Genomic DNA, 17,406 nt, shown 5'->3' on the forward strand with positions numbered 1-17,406 from the left:
AAATCCCAGAAAGCAATCTTTCTCCGTGGATTTCAGTGTTTCTGCTTTTGGTTGAGACAAAGAAGTGCAGAATCATGTGAATAAAAAGTCAGCCAAAACTCTACTTTGAGTTTTGGGAGAAGGTTTACTTCAGTTCTTTTTCTGAACTCGTTCACCCAGCCCTCCTCACCTCAATAATTCAGGCACAGTGACTCCTGACATAAACCCCTTTAGGGCACCACTGGCCCTTACGGATATCTTACTTTGTCCTCTTTCTTCACATTCTGCTGTCTCTCTGTTTCTAGCATTGTTTGCAGGTTTCTCAATCTGTCATCTAGGAGATGGTTTGTTTCTTCAAGCCCCTTGATAACATCCTGTAACAGAAACAATTCCCAACCAACTAAAGCACAGTATTTAGTTCTGTATTTTCATGCACATCATAGAACGTATGAGCTGCTCCTTACCTTAAGTCCTGCAGCTTCATTTGAGAGACTAGTGTTCTGTTTCTGGGCCACCTTCACAGATTCCTTGGCTTCCTTAATCTAGGTGCACAGAAACAATACGATAACACCACAGGCGGTACAAACAAAAAATAGTAATACAATAAAAGTTTTGTGCATGTTATTTACAAACTGTGTCCCAGATGCCAAACAGAGAAACGTGACAGAAGACAATATGCCATGTAGGTTACAGAAATGATGCTAGGACATTAGCTGTTTATTCACTGTACAGTAAGCCAACGACAGACAATTAAGAGGCATGAAGTAGGCAAATAGAGCAATACCTTTTGATCATATTCTGACATCTTCTCTAAGATTTCTGTTTTTTCTTGTAGGAGATTTTTAATCTTTTCAGCAAGTTGCTTTTCAGTCACTAACGGAAAAAGGATAAAACTAATAATTGTACTCCACGTCCTGAGAGAAAACAAAGCTGCTGTCACCACTTTGTGGACTTTTTTTCAAGAGAGGACTATATCACAAAGCAGGGCCTTGTGCATTCCACAGTTCCATGGCACTCACTCCTTCCTGCACAACTGTGCTATAGAACTTAACTCTATGTCCAGTTGCTTTCCAACCCTTTATGTAAATGAAAGTTTAAGTATTCCCCTGCCATGGAGAAACTTCAGCTGGTGCAGAGCTGATGTACCTAGCTCCTGTGCATCCTTCCTCACAGAGCACAGGAAGCATGGTCAGAGTAGGATGCATTCTGGTTATGCCCAGACAGCGCATGTTTCCTTGGGAACCACTGCAACCTCAGACAGCTCCAACTCACGTGGAGGTTGAGGTGGCGGCACAGATCTGCCCCGAGACGCAGGGAACGGTAAATGGCTCCCTGATGGCTGGCTCTCTGTACTGCACCAAAACTAAAATCTATATAGCAGAGAATCTAGGCCAAGGTTTCTACTTCTCATGGCTGTGAAGGAAACACTGAGAACATGAACAGATCCTAAACTGGTGAGCGGTGCTGATGAGCTTGATGGAGCACCGCTCACCAGTAGAGTCCTCATAGGGAGTATTTCTCTGATGAAGCAATAGCCTGGAGAGGTGCGAACTTGTTCCTCCATCTAAACAGCTTGCTAAAATTGTCATCTTTAGGTTTCAGTGTTAAGTGTCAATATTATTTTGATGTTAATTTTTTTTGCAGAAACATCCAGCTAGTATGCTTATCCAAGTCCCAAATTGCTTCCCACATCTCCCCAGGTGTCATAAGCGCCAATTCTCCCATTTCCAAAACCTCCAGCTTCCTCAGTGACAATATCTGCAAGGAAGTTATGCATCCTCCCCATCCATGGCGTGGGGCACCAGTTATTGCTCCAGTAACCCATAAACTGCAGTGCAACTGCTGCCCCTCTCCTCCCCACTACACATGGGGTTTTGACACCCAACCTCTGCCCTACCGAGGGTGGCATTTGAAGTGTTGCGTGTGGCTTCTGCCTTTATCCTTAACTTGGAGGTGTGGGCTGTAGCGATCAGAAGCCTTAATATCCAATGCTTCATCTTAATCCAGGCAGCCAATTTGTGCAGCACCGTATCTTTTAATATTAAGCGCTGCCACAGCACAGCACACATGGCTCATACTGGCTTCCCCTAGCATATACAATAATCTTAGATATGTGTTCTCTTGGAAAGGAAAAGATGACTAATACTTAGCCCTCATAACATGTTCAAAGTCTTTAAACAACGACAGCAAGAACACTGAAAAGCATAAAGAATCTTACCTTGATACATTCTACTCTTTACCTACAGGAGAAAACAAGAACAAAAGGAAGTCGTCACAAAAAGAGTTATTCAAAAGCTTCTATGAATCCCTCCCCAAAGGGGGGAAAACAATTGTGAGAGGGAGATAGTTAGCCTTAAATGTATGTGGACTGAATTAGCGTATGGAAAGATCTACATATATATCACTGCCAATTAAAGTGTCAAATAACATTGAATAAACAAGCTTAGCTAATAAAAGCTCCTAGGCTAATGCCCTATTTCAGAGCCTGGGAAAAGGACTGTTTATTCAACCATTAGGAGGGCACAAATAACCCAAATTAGAATAAATTAAAAAAATATTAACCAACTGTACATCAAATGATCATCCTGAAATTGCAGAAGTTAAAGGGTGACACACAAACCTAGCTGCAATCAACTAGTTAAAATGAACTACATTTGTATGGAAATTACTATTTTCCAAGCAAATACTACTTTAAAAAAAAAAAAAAAAACCATAGAACTCTCCTTCTTATGCCCTTATAAATTAAAAAGACTTTGCGTGAGATCCGGAACCAGTGAATTAACCAACAAAGCTAGAGTGATGAAAAATCAATGCTGTCCCAAAACATGTTTGTTTTCCATATTATTCTACTTTACACAGTAAGTGGCATTGACAAATGTGTAGAATTTTTAAGCGCTTACTCTCCTTTAATTTAAAGGTTGCAAAATAAATTGGCACTTTAACAATCTAACTTTAAATACTAATTCCCACATGGATGACACTGGAAAAGAAATTTGAAGGCTGGTCAGGGATAAATACTTTGCCTGGGGATTTGTTTGTGGAAAGGAAAATGTTAAACATTTCATGTGGAGTGGGCAAGAGATGAGTATGGGGAGGGGCTCTACAGCTGCAATAAAGACTAGCTCTCCTACCAGGGAACCTGAAATGGTCAGCTGAGTGGTCAAATGCTTGTTATGTAGTTGGTTGGGGATTCAATCAGGCATTTAGGAGGCACAATTTGCATAGACAATTTCACTCTTCCTCAGCATTCTAAGGTTTCCATAACAACTCCCTGCAATCCTGGAGCTATACATTGACAGTTACTGAAATTTTCACTGTGATAGTTTGATAGACTCACTCCATAACTTAAAGAATATTGGTTTCAGTTTTAAAAGAAACTGTTAAACACTAAATTAATGTTAATGATCTAGATGGGAAAGGAAAGAAAAATATTGCTTTGATACTTGTAGCATTACAAGTACTCAGCCATGAAGGCCCAACATCACAAAGGACTAAACATCAGTATGCTCATAAACTTGAAGTGTACTTACTGAAAGGCAGGTTCTCCAGAACAGTATACCTAGAGTAGCAATTCCCACCAAGGCAGTGATAATGATGGGCTCCCATGGAAGTCCATGGAAGTCAGGCCCAGGCCGAATGTCCTCAGGCAGCGTAGCAATCAACTAAAACAGGGTTGACAACCATGATTTAAAAACAAAACAAAAACAGACCTTTTAATAAAATACACAGGAAGAGCAAAAGAAGGAAAACAATCATCTACCCATAAAACCAGAGAGGACTATCCAAAGACTTCTAGGGTAGTCATAATGGTCTCAAATGGCCTGCAAAGAGCTCAGCGCTAGAACATGCCAAGTAAATGTAATTAGCCTAAAGAAGCATCTGTGGAGCCATGAAGAAGCTTGATGGTTGGGTTTGGCAACAAAGATGCAAGCAATCTGATCACATTTCTACTTGAAAATATTTTTGAATATCTGAAGAACCTGGAAGTAAGGGGCTTCTATACAATTTAATCATCCAACACTCCCTAGAAGCCACCAGCTTCTTTTTAAAAACAAGGCCAAGTGGATCACAGATATTTGTGGTTATACATAACTAATCAATTAGCTCTTCAGCACATGAAGTCATTCCTTTTTACATTTCCTGTCATTAGCACTATACTGAAACCATAAGAAAATATAACGAAACTTGATAGTCTGAACATTTTCTCACTTCCCTAGCTTCATCCTTGTCAAATGGTCTCTTCCCATCCCTGATATAAAAGTGAGACTGGATAAGTTAAATTTATTTTAAACACATTTAGCCACACAGTCCTCTTTTCAACCACACAACTAAAACATGCAATCTTCAATAACCTTTGAAAAAATAAATGTTAAAAGCTCCAGATCCAGCTCATCCAGAGTTCTGTATTGTTTCAACAGTCTTTTTGACTATACAATGCACTTACATACCAAAAAAATCATAATACCAATCCACAAGCCTAAGCGAAAGACAACACAGCCCACAACAGTCCATCTAATGTTACAGCGACAAAAACCCCTCCCGATTTTCCTACTTTGTTTCTCATACCTGCAAGCTTTAGGTAAAAGTGATTTGTGAATTTGTGGAAGAGAATGGGAGTCACCTGACAGAAAGCCAAGATCCATGACAGCATTATAATAGGATATATTTGGTCAACGGTGATAAAATAACAAACAGCAGCAAAATGGAAAGAACAAGTAATGGCAAGAGAATGTATTCCCCGGCTGGGAAGTTACTGAACACTGAGGAAAGGAAGATTCTCTTGCTCCCCCAACACACCCAAGGCCTAGCTCTCAATAAGCAGCCATCCCCTCCTTCTCACCCCCCTCGCCCCCCACTGACAACTGACCCACCGCCTGCAGGCGAGGAGGGGGTAGCCCCACTCCGCGCCCCGTCCCAGGCCAGGCTTCCGTGCTGGCTCGCCGCCCCGCCGGGTCAGTGTGTTACGACGGGAAGGGGGCGGGGAACAGGCCGGCGGGTGCTGCAGTGACTACGGGCCAAGCTCGCGGCGCTCGCTCCCCCGGCGGCCCCCGCACCCGCTGCCACACGCGGCTGGGAGGCGCCGGGCAAAGGGGGCGGGGGAGAGGGTTCGGGCCCCGGCTCGGGATCCCGGGGAGCCGCCCGGGGAGGGGGAGGTGCCGGGACGCCGGGGGCTCCCCCCTTCCCCGGCTGCCCGCGCCCCACTCCCACCTGCAGCAGCCGGCCCATGAGGGCGGCGTATCCGCGGGACAGGGGCCCCAGCAGGAGCGCGGCGGGGGCGGTGGCGGCTGCCCCGGGGGGGGCCGTGGGCTCCATGGGGAGAGGGGACCGCGGTCGGCGGCGCTGAGCGAACTTCGCCTCCTTCGCTAGCCCACAATCACACGTCACCTCACGGTGACCCCGGCGCCGGCTGCGCGCGTCATCGCCCGGCGCCGGCAGGGGAGGCGCGGGAACCCGGAAGCGGGGCGGCCCCGAGTCCCCGGCCTGAGCCACGGGGGGAGGGGGAGACGCTCCACCCCGCCGGGCGGAGCCGGGCAGTGCGCGAGCCGCGATGCCTTGTGCTCCGCGCGCCGCCGGGCCCGGCCCCAGGCCCGCAATTCCCCAGCCGGCGGCCGGGCCCGCCGGGGGCTGCGCTGGAGGAGCGGCGGCTCCGTGTCCTGCCCGCGTGTCTGCAATCCTAGGCCGCTCCCCCTGCCCAGCCTACGCAGCTGCCAGCAGAGCCTGCGCCCCAGAGAGCCTCAGCCAGCTCTTCGGCCGGGCTGACCTGTCCCGCTATCCCCGGCTACACCCAGCGGGCACCGAGCACTAAGGGGGGGGGGGTGATCTGATATCATCTTAGTTACCCAGTACAGCTTGCGTGTGGGCACATGCCAAGTTTAGCTTGTGTCTGTAGATATGCAAGTGCAAGCTAAATAGAGATGGACGATTTTCAGGCGATGTGAGCCCATACCCAAAAGCGGTTGGCATAAGCTAAACCCATTCAAGCTAAAGTGGTGCAACTTCTCTGTTTATACAAGCCCTCAGAACTCACACACCGAATTTAATTTCATGTATTCCTACAATACAATCCTCTTTATAAACAATTTTCCATTTGGATGGGGTCATTTAGTCCCCCACTCCCTAAACAGCTTTCTTTGCAAACAACCCATTTTTCATACATTTCACAAAATTGTTTTGGAGATGTCTCAGTAGGCCAACTATAAATGCTCAATTTAAAAAAAATCAACATAAAATTAAATAATTTTAAAAAGTACATGCCATACTGTACTTACAATATCAGTGAATGGTCGCATGTTTTCTTTAGCTAAAACAACCACATCATTGAGAGTTATATGCGGTACAGCAGGATCTGCTTCTAAATGAGGACTTTCAGTCTTCACAGTATCATCCGGAGTAGTAACTATACCTTCGTTAAAAGGAGGAAAATGTTAATTTTGGAAATATTTTAAGTAAACCTACAGTACTCCTTAGTATTTATTCCTAGGCCCTGTCTACAATATGGAAGTTTTCTAAAATGAGTGTTCACGTGGTTGTGAGACCAAGGATTGGACCTCAGAAGTACCTGGCTCATAGACTTCTGATCTAACAATTCTTCACCATGGAATTGTTGCTGTGGCAAGAGATGCATGTGCAAATTCTTTCTCCACCATTACCCGGAATTCCTACTAATAGCACCTGAAAGTGATGTTTGGCCACTCCTGATCAAAAATTGGGCTATCATGTATATGTACTTACATTCAGCTTTATGTCAGCCAAAAACTAGGGCTAATTTTTTGGGAGTGGTTATCTTATATCAAAGTCAGATTGGAAAGAGCGGATGATAGAAATTTGTACTTCTGCCATTCAACTTCTGCAGAGCTAAGTCCATAAATTCCACATGCTCCCTAGTGCCTCATCTCTTGCCTGTCTAAGGCTCTGTCTAAGGCTATGTCTACACTACCACGGTAAGTCGACCTAAGCTACGCAACTCCAGCTACATGAATAATGTAGTTGGAGTGGACGTTTCTTAGGTTGACTTACGGGGTCCACACTACGCTGGGTTGACAGGAGACATTCTCCTGTCAACTTACCTTACTCCTCTCGTTCAGGGTAGAGTACTGGTCGACTGGATAGTGATCTCCGGTCAATTTGGCAGGTCTTCACTATACCCACTAAATCGAGCCGAGTGCATCGATCCCCGGGGTGTGGATGGGGCGGGGGTACTGTAGACATAGGCTCAGGGTTGGTCATCTCAGGAAGGACTTGCTGCCAGCCCTGTTGGTTTCCTACTACTGTATATACTCATTTCTATGCTTACTTTGCTTACAAGCGAGTAAACGATTTTTAATTTAATTTTACATGGAGAGAGTTGAGGAGGAATCTCTGCTAAATTCTTTCAGTAAATGGTGATACTTTTCTCCTGTTCTGTAGGTGCAAAAGCAGGATTCCGAGGGATTTAGCATTCTTAGAAGGCAATGTTAATATACTAAATTTAGATGAGTCTGGCCTGAATCCGCTTTAGTTTTAGGACCTTTCACTCTGGATCCAAACTTAATAATTCTCACCCATCTCATAGAAATATAGGAATTGTCAGACTGGTAATCTGGTCCATCTAGTCCAGTACCAGAGGCTTCAGAGGAAGGTGCAAGAAACCCTTTGCCAGACAACTGTGGAATCAGCAGGCCATTAGCGCAGGTTTTTCCTAACCCCTTTAAATTAGAGGTTAGTTTATGCCCTAAAGCATGAGCATTTATATTTTTACATCATCTTTCTCTCCAGCATACCTCTGGCTGATCTTTAACTAAAATACCTAACATGATTTTTTTACTCTTACTGTCATTACATCGTATATATCATTAGGCCCTAAGCAAAATAAGCAGTCATGAGATAAGAGGAAAGGTCCTCTCATGGATCAGTAACTGGTTAAAAGATAGGCAACAAAGGGTAGGAATAAATGGTCAGATTTCACAATGGAGAGAGGTAAATAGTGGGGTTCCCCAGGAATCTGCACTACGATTGTGGTGTTCAACCTATTCAGAAATTATCTGGAAAAGGGAGTGAACCTGAGATAGCAAAATTTGCAGATGATACAAAAAAATCACTGAACGTAGTTAAGACCAAAGCTGAATGCAAAGAGTTACAGACAGATCTCACAAAACTGGGTGATTGGACAACAAAAAAATGGCACATAAAATTAAATACTGATAAGTGCAAAGTAATGCACATTGGAAAACATATAATCCCAACAATACATACAAAGTGATGGGGTCAAAATTAGCCATTACCACTCAAGAAACAGATTTTTGAGTCATTGTGGATAGTTCTCTGAAATTGCTGGCCCAGCAGACTGAAGTCCTCTGTCTAGCCACAGATAACATAAAGGCACCGATGGTACCATTGCAATTTACTCTACAGTGCTCAGCCATTGTGACTCAGTCCTAACCTGGACTCACTTGTAGGAGTAAAAGGACAGCTCCAGGCCCATTCAAGCCTTATCCTCTCCACTGAGACTGCAAACAACAGGCTTGGAGATGTGGACATTTTTGTCCACTGGGAATTGAATAGTTTGCCATTTCACATATGCCAAACAGTCATCAGATGGTCCTGTGAGCCTGGGCTGAATTCAGAAAAGGACAGGCTCCATTCCCTAAAGTGAAAATCTTATTGTATGCAGCACTGGGTAGATTTTTACAGTGCTGTATACATTTTTTAAAAACAACCAGCTACCAATCCTCTGAGCCATATCACTTCCATTTCTTCTTTATAGTTAGCTTATGACTATTTTAAATTTGAAATTCGTATAGTGTGTTGATATGTCATAGAAGTTTTATACTGGGTAACTAGAGATTAATGTGAATCACTTTCTCTCAGTCATGTGTAATAGTAAAGTGAGAAGAAAAGATGGTCTAGTGCAGGGGTGGGCAAACTACGGCCCAGGGGCCACATCCGGCTCTCCAGACGTTTTAATTCAGCCCTCGAGTTCCTGTCGGGGAGCGGGGTCCAGGGCTTGCCCTGCTCTGGCGCTTCAGCTTGGGAGCAGGGTCGGGGGCTTGTCCCACTCCGCGTAGCTCCTGAAAGCAGCGGCATGTCCCCCCTCCAGCTCCTACACGTAAGGGCAGTCAGGGGGCTCCACATGCTGACCCCATCCCAAGAGCCGCCCCCACAGCTCCCTTTGGCCGGGAACCGCGGACAATGGGAGCTAGGGGGGTGGCGCCTGCGGATGGGGCAGCACGCAAAGCTGCCTGGCCGCACCTCCACGTAGGAGCCGGAGGGGGGACATGCCGCTGCTTCTGGGAGCTGACTGAGGTAAGCCGCCTGGAGCCTGCACTCCTGACTACCTCCCGTGCCCCAACCCCCTGCCCCAGCCCCGATTCCCCTCCTGCCCTCCAAATCCCTTGGTCCCAGCCTGGAGCACCCTCCTGCACCCCCAACCCCTTATCCCCAGCCCCACCCCAAGCCAGAACGCTCACCCCCCCTCCTGCATCCCAATCCCCAATTTCATGAGCATTCATGGCCCGCCATACAATTTCCATATCCAGATGTGGCCCTCGGGCCAAAAAGTTTGCCCATCCCTGGTCTAGTGGTTAGGGAGCTAGCCTAGGGAAACCCTCACAGGGATGTTGTGAGGATAAATACATTAAAGACTGGGAGGTACTCTCAATTACTATGGTAATGGGAGCCATATAGGTACCTAAGATACAAAGTTAGATTGTCCATCAGGTTCGACACACCAGTCTGAGTATTAATATTAGAAACGGCATTTGTGCTGTTTTTGTAGTGCACAAACACAGCAAAAGACTCTCTGTTCACTTCAACAGGAGCTGAATTGTGCAATTATCAGAATCATTCAAAGCTTTAGGCAGAATTTGCTAGGCATAACATATTAATGTCACTTCAGCCATACTTCTCTTAAAAAAAAATTTAAAACATCAAGAAAGTTACCTGCAGCCAAATCTTCTCTGTTACTCTGAATTGGCCCAAGGGACGTATCCGTCAGTGGCAATCCCTTCTCAGTATCAAGGATTTCCTGGGTTTCCTTTTTATCCAAGAGCCCCACCTCTTCCAAAATATTCATATCTGGCTCAGGCTCCCTCAGGTTTAGAGCCTCCTCCTCCTCCTCTTCAATATGCTGTACTGGCCTCTCATCTTCAACTTGTGGGAACTTCTGACCAATTTCTTCAGCTGAACTTGGGCTTCCCACAAGATGGCTGTCATATTCAGTTTCTTTTACAGTATCTATAGTAGAGAGAAAAGCATGGATGTGGCATAGTTGGCTTGTCTTTCTCACTGGCAGCTGTGTTCAGTGAAAGATATTTGAAGACTGTGATTGAGAAAGCCTTACCGATATCTTCCACTAAATATATTCTTCCAGATGGCTATTTTTTTGTTCTAGCATATTTTTAGGCAAATTTCAGTGACACCCTATTAAATATTTGCATGGAAATTATGCCAGGTAAAAACACTGACCAGATGGAAGAATTTAGTTTTACTGTATCTCAGTAACAAGAATGTATCAGAAAATAAACGGCCAACTATTTGCTTCTGTTAAAAGGGCCCTATTTATACTAGGGTTTTGTACTGCCCTTCACCTTTGTCCCCATCACTATTACCTGACTAATCAGGCAGGCATCAGCAAGTCTCTGGTGGACTTCATGGTGCCTGTGGCTCACCTTCCTTGCCAAGGTTGGCATACTCAGTATTTCCTCCACTCATTCACAGTGTTTTGATGATATTGTGGTGATAGGATTCTTATCTAGATAATTTTTCAGTGCCTAAGTTTAATATAAAATCATTGCACATATCAGATAATGGCACACTAGTTAAAGGGAAAAACAACGAGGAGTACTTGTGGCACCTCAGAGACTAATAAATTTATTTGAGCATAAGCTTTCGTGGGCTAAAACCCACTTCATCAGATGCATGGAGTGGAAAATACAGTAGGAAGATATATATAGAGAGAGAGTACATGAAAAGATGGGATTGCCTTACTAATTCTAACGAGACAATTCAATTAAAGTGGACTATCATCATCAGGAGGAAAAATCACTTTTGTAGTGGTAATCAGGGTGGCCCATTTCAAACAGCTGACAAGAAGGTGTGAGTAACAGTAGTGGGGAAAATTAGCATGGGGAAATAGTTTTTAGTTTGTTGCTACGGAAGTTCAGCACCTACTACATATTTCTAAAAATTCACTGCATGCCTCTAATTTTTTTTTAAATGAGGCCCTATGTGGATGGGTCTTTCCTGCCACATCCAATCACTTCAGTCTCATATGCAGGAGGCCTGTTCATCAGAATGAAGCAGATGGTTGAGGCTCAATAACCATCATCTCTCTCAGGGTTTATATGGCCATCAGCACAGTATCTGGGCCCTTCCACATAAAAATTGATTAGCAACAGTGAAGTCCCAAATGGAGTCTGGGTTTCTTTCCTCCCCTCCCCACCCTACCCCACCCAATTATGCTATAAAAACTCTACTTGGAGTAGGATAATATGTTTGTTTTAGGGTTTTTTTCCTCCATAGACAAGCAAAAAAAAAAAACCCTCAACTTCCCCTGAGCAATTGTCAAACCTAAGATCCTACCTGTATCATGCATGCTATAATCCTTTTCATGTTCTGAAACAGACACAAGTGGTGCACTCTCACTAACAGATGAGTATTTGTGCCTTAACAAATATATTATTTCCTGAACATCATCCATCAGTGCAGCTTCTTCATCCCACAAATCTATTTCTTTCACCACCTCTTCTTTATTTTCTGCTTGCCTTGCATCTAAAACATTTTCCACAATATCCATTATCCTAGATTCTGAAAATGTAAGGATCTGGTCCAAAGCTTGTTGGATATCCTGATAATCATGATTACCCTTCTGAGCAAGATCCAGCTTCAACTTCATGTTGTGAAACATGGCTTCTACCCTGACAATGTGCTGGGGCCCAAGATACTTTTGTAAACGTGCCACTCGCTTTTCATCAAGAAATTCTTTTATTATAATGAGCTGCTTCACAGCCTCTCTGTATTCTGGCTCCACAGCTTCATTTGTGGTTACAGAAGTATCAGCAGGCCCTGTCTGCTCTGTTACGTGCTGAAGATCTTTCAGGTCTTTCTGCACGAGATCCTCTAGGAAAGGATCTTCTGTTTGATTAAAATCATTTTTGCTGTCCACTGTTTCAAGAGACTTGTCATTTGGCAAAGTCCTTTCATCCTCTTCTTCCACTTCAGGTGCTACTAATGTGTCTTCTGTTTCTGGAGACTCCTCGTCTTCTTCCATCTCATTCAGTTTAGCTCCACTGAATTGTATATCCTCCTCTTCATTCTTGGTCTCACTCAAATCTTGCATGCTGTTCTTTCTGGCATGCTTAAACATTGTGTTTGCTTCCTCTCCTGTTTCATCGCTCTCATAAACAGGATTAGCAGTTCCTGAAATAGCTCCATCTGGTATTTCCAATTCTAGGTTTGTACTTTCTCCATCTAATTTATTACTCTGTCTATTTGCAAGCCTCTCTTTTGACAATGCTGCACTTGCAGCATTGTCATCTTCTAATAGTTCTTCCTCTGCTTGACTTAGGTCATCATCTTCTTCAGCTTCCAACTCTTCAGACTGAAGTTCTGGTTTTACTGTTTTTTCTCCAACTATATCGGTTCCAAGAGCTTTGTCTTTATTTTCATCCCCACTATGAGCAGTGTCTTGTTGGGTCAGCCTCTCTGTGTCAACATCCTGTGCAGTCTCTGTGGATACTTCACCAATACTTTTTTCTAGTGTCTTCTTGCCTGTGTTTCTGGAAAGCTCTTGTTCCGCATCTTCCTCTGAATACCTGGTCTTGTTTTCTTGTTGCTTAGATTGCTCAACAGCTGCTTTATTTGTATGCTGATTGTTCAGGTCTTCTTCCTTTTTTTCCCTTAGTATTTCAGTTTCTTCCTTAATAGCAACATTTGTTTGATTCTCATTCTCAGGCACCCTTGTTTGTTCAAAGTCCTCTCCATCTTGTTGAATATCTTGTTTCTCTGTAGCAGATGTTTCATGCTCTGTTTTGCCTTCTAAGAGGTCAATATCCCCTAGGTCACTTTGGGATGCACTTTTTAGCTCCTCCAGTAGTTCTGGTAGAAAATTCACAGATTGCTGGTCCCCAGCTGCCTTTTTCCCCTTTATTTTCTTCCATAATGTGTTGGGTTTTGTATCATTTTCCAAGCTGTCCTCCAAAATCTCCTCCTCTGCCTTTTCTTTATCTTTCAATATTTTATGAAGAGTAATTCCTTCTGGATCATCTTTGATGTTGCCTACAGGTGGTTTTAAAGCTTCTTGCTTTTCTTCAATGGATAGTTTAGACTCCAGGCTAGGAATAGCTCTAGGATCATGCACAGATGTGCCGTGCAGTTCTTCAGTAAATGATTCTGTCTTATCATCCAGGAACTCTTCCTCATACTGTTCAGTTTTGTTTGTTTTTTCCTTTGGATCTTGGCCATTTACAACATGTTTTTCCTTTTTGAGAAGGTATTCTTCAGTGAGATTGTCAAGCTGAGCTGTTGCTGCTGTTTTATCCTCCTTACTAACTGGGATCACCTCATCCTCTTCCTCCTTTTCTTCCAACGAATCAGACTTGCCCACATCCATATCATCATTTGTTCTTGCACTCCGTCTGAGAGTTGGAAAGATGGTATCCTCTACAGTTGTTAATAAACCGAAATCGTCTTTTTTCTCATTATTTCTTTGGGTAATTAACTCTGCAGCATCCTCAATGGTTTCATAAGGTTTATTTTTTTCTGACTCACGGTCAGCATATTTATCAGCTGAATGCTTCTCAGCTTCTGAGTCCACTGGGGTTTCTTCTTTTGTAAATGATAGCAAAGGGATTTCTTCAGATTGTTCCTTAAGATCTTCCAGCAACTCTGTGTCATGAGAATCAGTATTCAAATCTTCATTAAAATCATCCTCCAGTGATGTCACAAGGCTAGTCATCTCATCATCAGACACAAGGGCATCTGCAGTTGAACCAAATTTTGTTTTCAAGTCCATAGACAGTTCTCTATTTAAAAGTGTATAGGCATCAATCTCCTCACTCTCCTTATCTGATTCTTTGGCTGTACCCTGAGGATTATTAGAATTTTTGGCATTTTCACTTTCTAGCACTTTTTCTTGTAGCATTCCTTCTGAGTGAGGATGTGCAATTTGGTCTCCCTGAGACTTTTTTTCATGGCTATATATGTTGAGGTCATCCCTCTCAGATTTGAGGAGTCCCTGTACATTCTCAGTGTTTTCAGAAAGAAAACTGCCTTTTTCTTCTGTTTTGGTGAGGACTTCCTCGTTTTCTTCTGGACCTGGCTCAAGAACATCAGTCTCAGAAACATCAAAGGGCTTTACAGTATCAGACCCTTCTGTCTCCTCCTCCTTTTTGGTTTCTTCAATAACTTCTGTCCCTGGAGCATTCAATTCAGCTTTGCCCCTGTTCACCACAGTTTCTTCTGAAGATTTTAAAAGCTCATCCACGTTATAGTTATCAAAATCATCTTTTCCTCCATCAAAACAAACAAAATCAGTTTCCTGGAACAGAGGGGGAAAAAGCATTGTCAGTTGTCAGAGAGTTTTTTCTATTACATTGATGTGAAAGGTTCAAACAATTTTCTTTACCATTACGTATGTTTCTACATTTTGCCATTAACTGGGGACTAAATCTTTAAGTCCGTAATCAAAACTTCCATTGACTCAATGGGAGTTTTGCTTGAGTAAGGACTGAGCAGGAAAACCAAGTAAGGACCTTAGGATTCCAAGCAGCGGGCTAAATCCTAAGCAGTAATGAACAGATAGGGAGTCAATGGTAGAGTTGGTTATATTTTAAATAAACTATCATATGCACCTTTGAAATTGGAACTATTGTCAGTAAAATGGCAAGGACAAGTTCTTCTTTATCAAGTGGTTAGCACATAGCGGGTGCCGCCATAAATAAATAGTGACACAAACTAAAGGTTTGTACTTACATGATACATATGGGCCAAAATACAGTCTGATCCTGCAACCCTTACTCACATATGTATTTCCAGTAACTACAATCGGATTAGCCATGTCAATAAGAATTGCCGAATCAGACTGATAATCTATACGCTAATAGAATAAAGCAAACAAAGAGGCTTACACAGTTCCAAAGTTTTTCTCTAAGTTCCAGAAGTTCTGGGAAACAAACCTATTCATTCAGAGTTTGTATGAAACAGCCTCCATACAACCTAGCTAGTAACACTTCTTCAGGGATTCTGAGACCATTCTATGTATAGTTATTTAGTCACTTTTTGTCAGAAGAAAGAATGCTTCATTTAAGACAAGTCCAGTGTTCAAATTATGGTGGATATAGACATATATACACACAATATTAGTTCACGGACTGAAAAGTAATTACAGTTTTTTTCTTCTAGGGTTATTGAGGTTCCAGTTCTCTCTCTCACTGATTTCACTCACAGTTCAGGAATGAGCCATAAAGTATAATAAAGCCAGTCAAAAAAGTCACAATGAAAACTTACATCTGTTGGTAGTTCTAGTTCATCACTGGTATTATAAATATAATTTATTTCAAGTAAATCCTTTGGAAAATATCCAAATTCACTGCCAACCTGCCAGAATAAAAAACAACAAAACGAAAAGAAAAGTTTCAATGTAAAGACGCTTGTAAAGCCACATTAGGAAAAAAGCGACTTTAAAAATACAATTAGTAGTTAAGAATATATCAAGTCAGATATCAAACCTAAATATTTCTAGACATACAGGTTGTTACCACAATAAATTGGAGAAACAGAACAGTAATACATTACACTTTCAATGGTTTAATTTGAGATTCTAAACATTAATTAAGCCTCACAACACCTTTGAGAAGTAGGGAAGTATTTCTACACCCCTTTCAAAGACAGGGCCAGCTAAGGCATAGGGCCACATAGCAAGTTATGGGGAGAGTTTGGAATGAAACCCAGGAGTCATGGCTCATAGCATACTCTCACTGACTTCACAAATGCTCCGACCACTTTCTTGTGCACAATTAGCAAAAATATCTTTTTGTGATAAGGCCTACCTGTCTGCAAAAATGTTACATTTTTAAAGCAGACAACCAACCTTCTCCATAACTTTCTCACTTCACATTTTGGAAAGATTTCTTAAAGCCAGCTGTTAGAAAACACACAATTGCCCCTGAGCTATTGCAAATTGCTGAACAGTAGCCTTTTATCACCACTAGTATTATCTACCTTAGTATCAGTGTGTAAAATGTGACCCTCTTTGCAAACACATTTGTTCTTCGGTAGCTAGTGTTTCCAGGTGAGCAATAGCTGCAGGTGGTCAGTTAAGAATAAGGTGATGTGGTGATCAAACGCAAACAGTAGGAGACAAAAACCTCTCTTATCACTCACTAGTTAAAGATCCACAGAATAATGTTCTCACTTGGAAGCTCTGATAGCTGCTGTCAGGAAGCCAATATGAATAGCACAGTATTGCTTCAAAGATTAGATAGCCAAAGCAATGAGAAACTGGTGGACACCCTATTAAGAGTACAGAGTCCCTAGAAAGCCAAAATATGCTCAAGAAGAAAGCACTGCTCACTTCCTCGATATCTTGATGTTTTTATTGTCAGAGCAAGAAGGCAATTGCCAATTTTCTTGGAGAGTATGCGTGAAGATCGTTCAATTAAGGATCAAAATAAAAAAGAACATAGTTCACCCTCAGATGGGACACACTCTGATATCGATTACGCTGGTCTATAAATCCAGAGTAGCTTCAAACTGCTCAGTGAAGCTCTCTGGATTTGCCATGGTGCAAATAATATTAGAACTTGGTCTAGGTGTGCAATACATAGACATAGTAATACACTCACAAATGAATGAAATACTGCAGGGATATGGAGTTTCCTTTTTAAAATATTTACCATTCAAATCCTAAATGAAATAGCTGTGGAACCTAGTTATGTAACAGTAATGTTTACGCAATTGATACCAATTTTTTGTATACACTGCAGGGAGAAGTAACTGCTACCATGTTAAAAAAAACTCTGTATATTATATTTGCGATAGGAGCAAGCCAAGTAACAGGGAGTGTGCAATTAGCCTAGAAAGGCTAGTTCTAAATCCCTTCCCCTTTATTCCCATAGTATTATTCCATCTTTTTCTTCGCCAGCTAATATTCCATTTTTCAAAGACTCTTTCACGTGCAAAAGCCAAAGCCTCAAAGTAGCTTCCTTAGGGACTAATCGTAATGACGACAATTAGGCATCACAATTTCACACTACTTTACTATAATCCAAGGTTCCAAGCATACAAGTCCCTTGCCATGACCCAGTTTGCAACTTAACATGGCCTATGACAGAAAAACTTATTCCTATATATTGCCATGCATGCAAAGAAAAATATTCTTTATTCTATTCAGTAGTGACTGAGGCTTGAAAGGAAAATAGAATGTCATGGCAGAGAATCGAGGGGAAAAAA

The 17,406-nt window shown here is 42.6% G+C and overlaps 1 protein-coding gene across 5 annotated transcripts in view; it reads right to left on the reverse strand.

Moving 5' to 3' along the window:
• The window catches only part of MIA3 (MIA SH3 domain ER export factor 3), a 36,995-nt gene that overhangs the window by 13,642 nt on the left and 5,947 nt on the right, over window positions 1–17,406 (reverse strand). For all 5 annotated transcript variants that reach the window (XR_006289804.1, XR_006289803.1, XM_043543604.1 and 2 more), the window contains exons 3-11: window positions 15,463–15,552; window positions 11,539–14,494; window positions 9,898–10,191; window positions 6,249–6,382; window positions 3,510–3,641; window positions 2,198–2,219; window positions 764–852; window positions 444–521; window positions 243–353 (exon numbers count right to left, since the gene is read on the reverse strand). Coding sequence is in view for 3 of the 5 variants with exons in the window: in XM_043543604.1 (XP_043399539.1) it covers window positions 243–353; window positions 444–521; window positions 764–852; window positions 2,198–2,219; window positions 3,510–3,641; window positions 6,249–6,382; window positions 9,898–10,191; window positions 11,539–14,494; window positions 15,463–15,552 (3,906 nt within the window). In the remaining 2 variants the exon portion in view is untranslated. The remainder of the gene's footprint in view (window positions 1–242; window positions 354–443; window positions 522–763; window positions 853–2,197; window positions 2,220–3,509; window positions 3,642–6,248; window positions 6,383–9,897; window positions 10,192–11,538; window positions 14,495–15,462; window positions 15,553–17,406) is intronic.

This window comes from Chelonia mydas, chromosome 3 (assembly GCF_015237465.2).
Source record: "Chelonia mydas isolate rCheMyd1 chromosome 3, rCheMyd1.pri.v2, whole genome shotgun sequence".
Taxonomy (NCBI): domain Eukaryota; kingdom Metazoa; phylum Chordata; order Testudines; family Cheloniidae; genus Chelonia; species Chelonia mydas.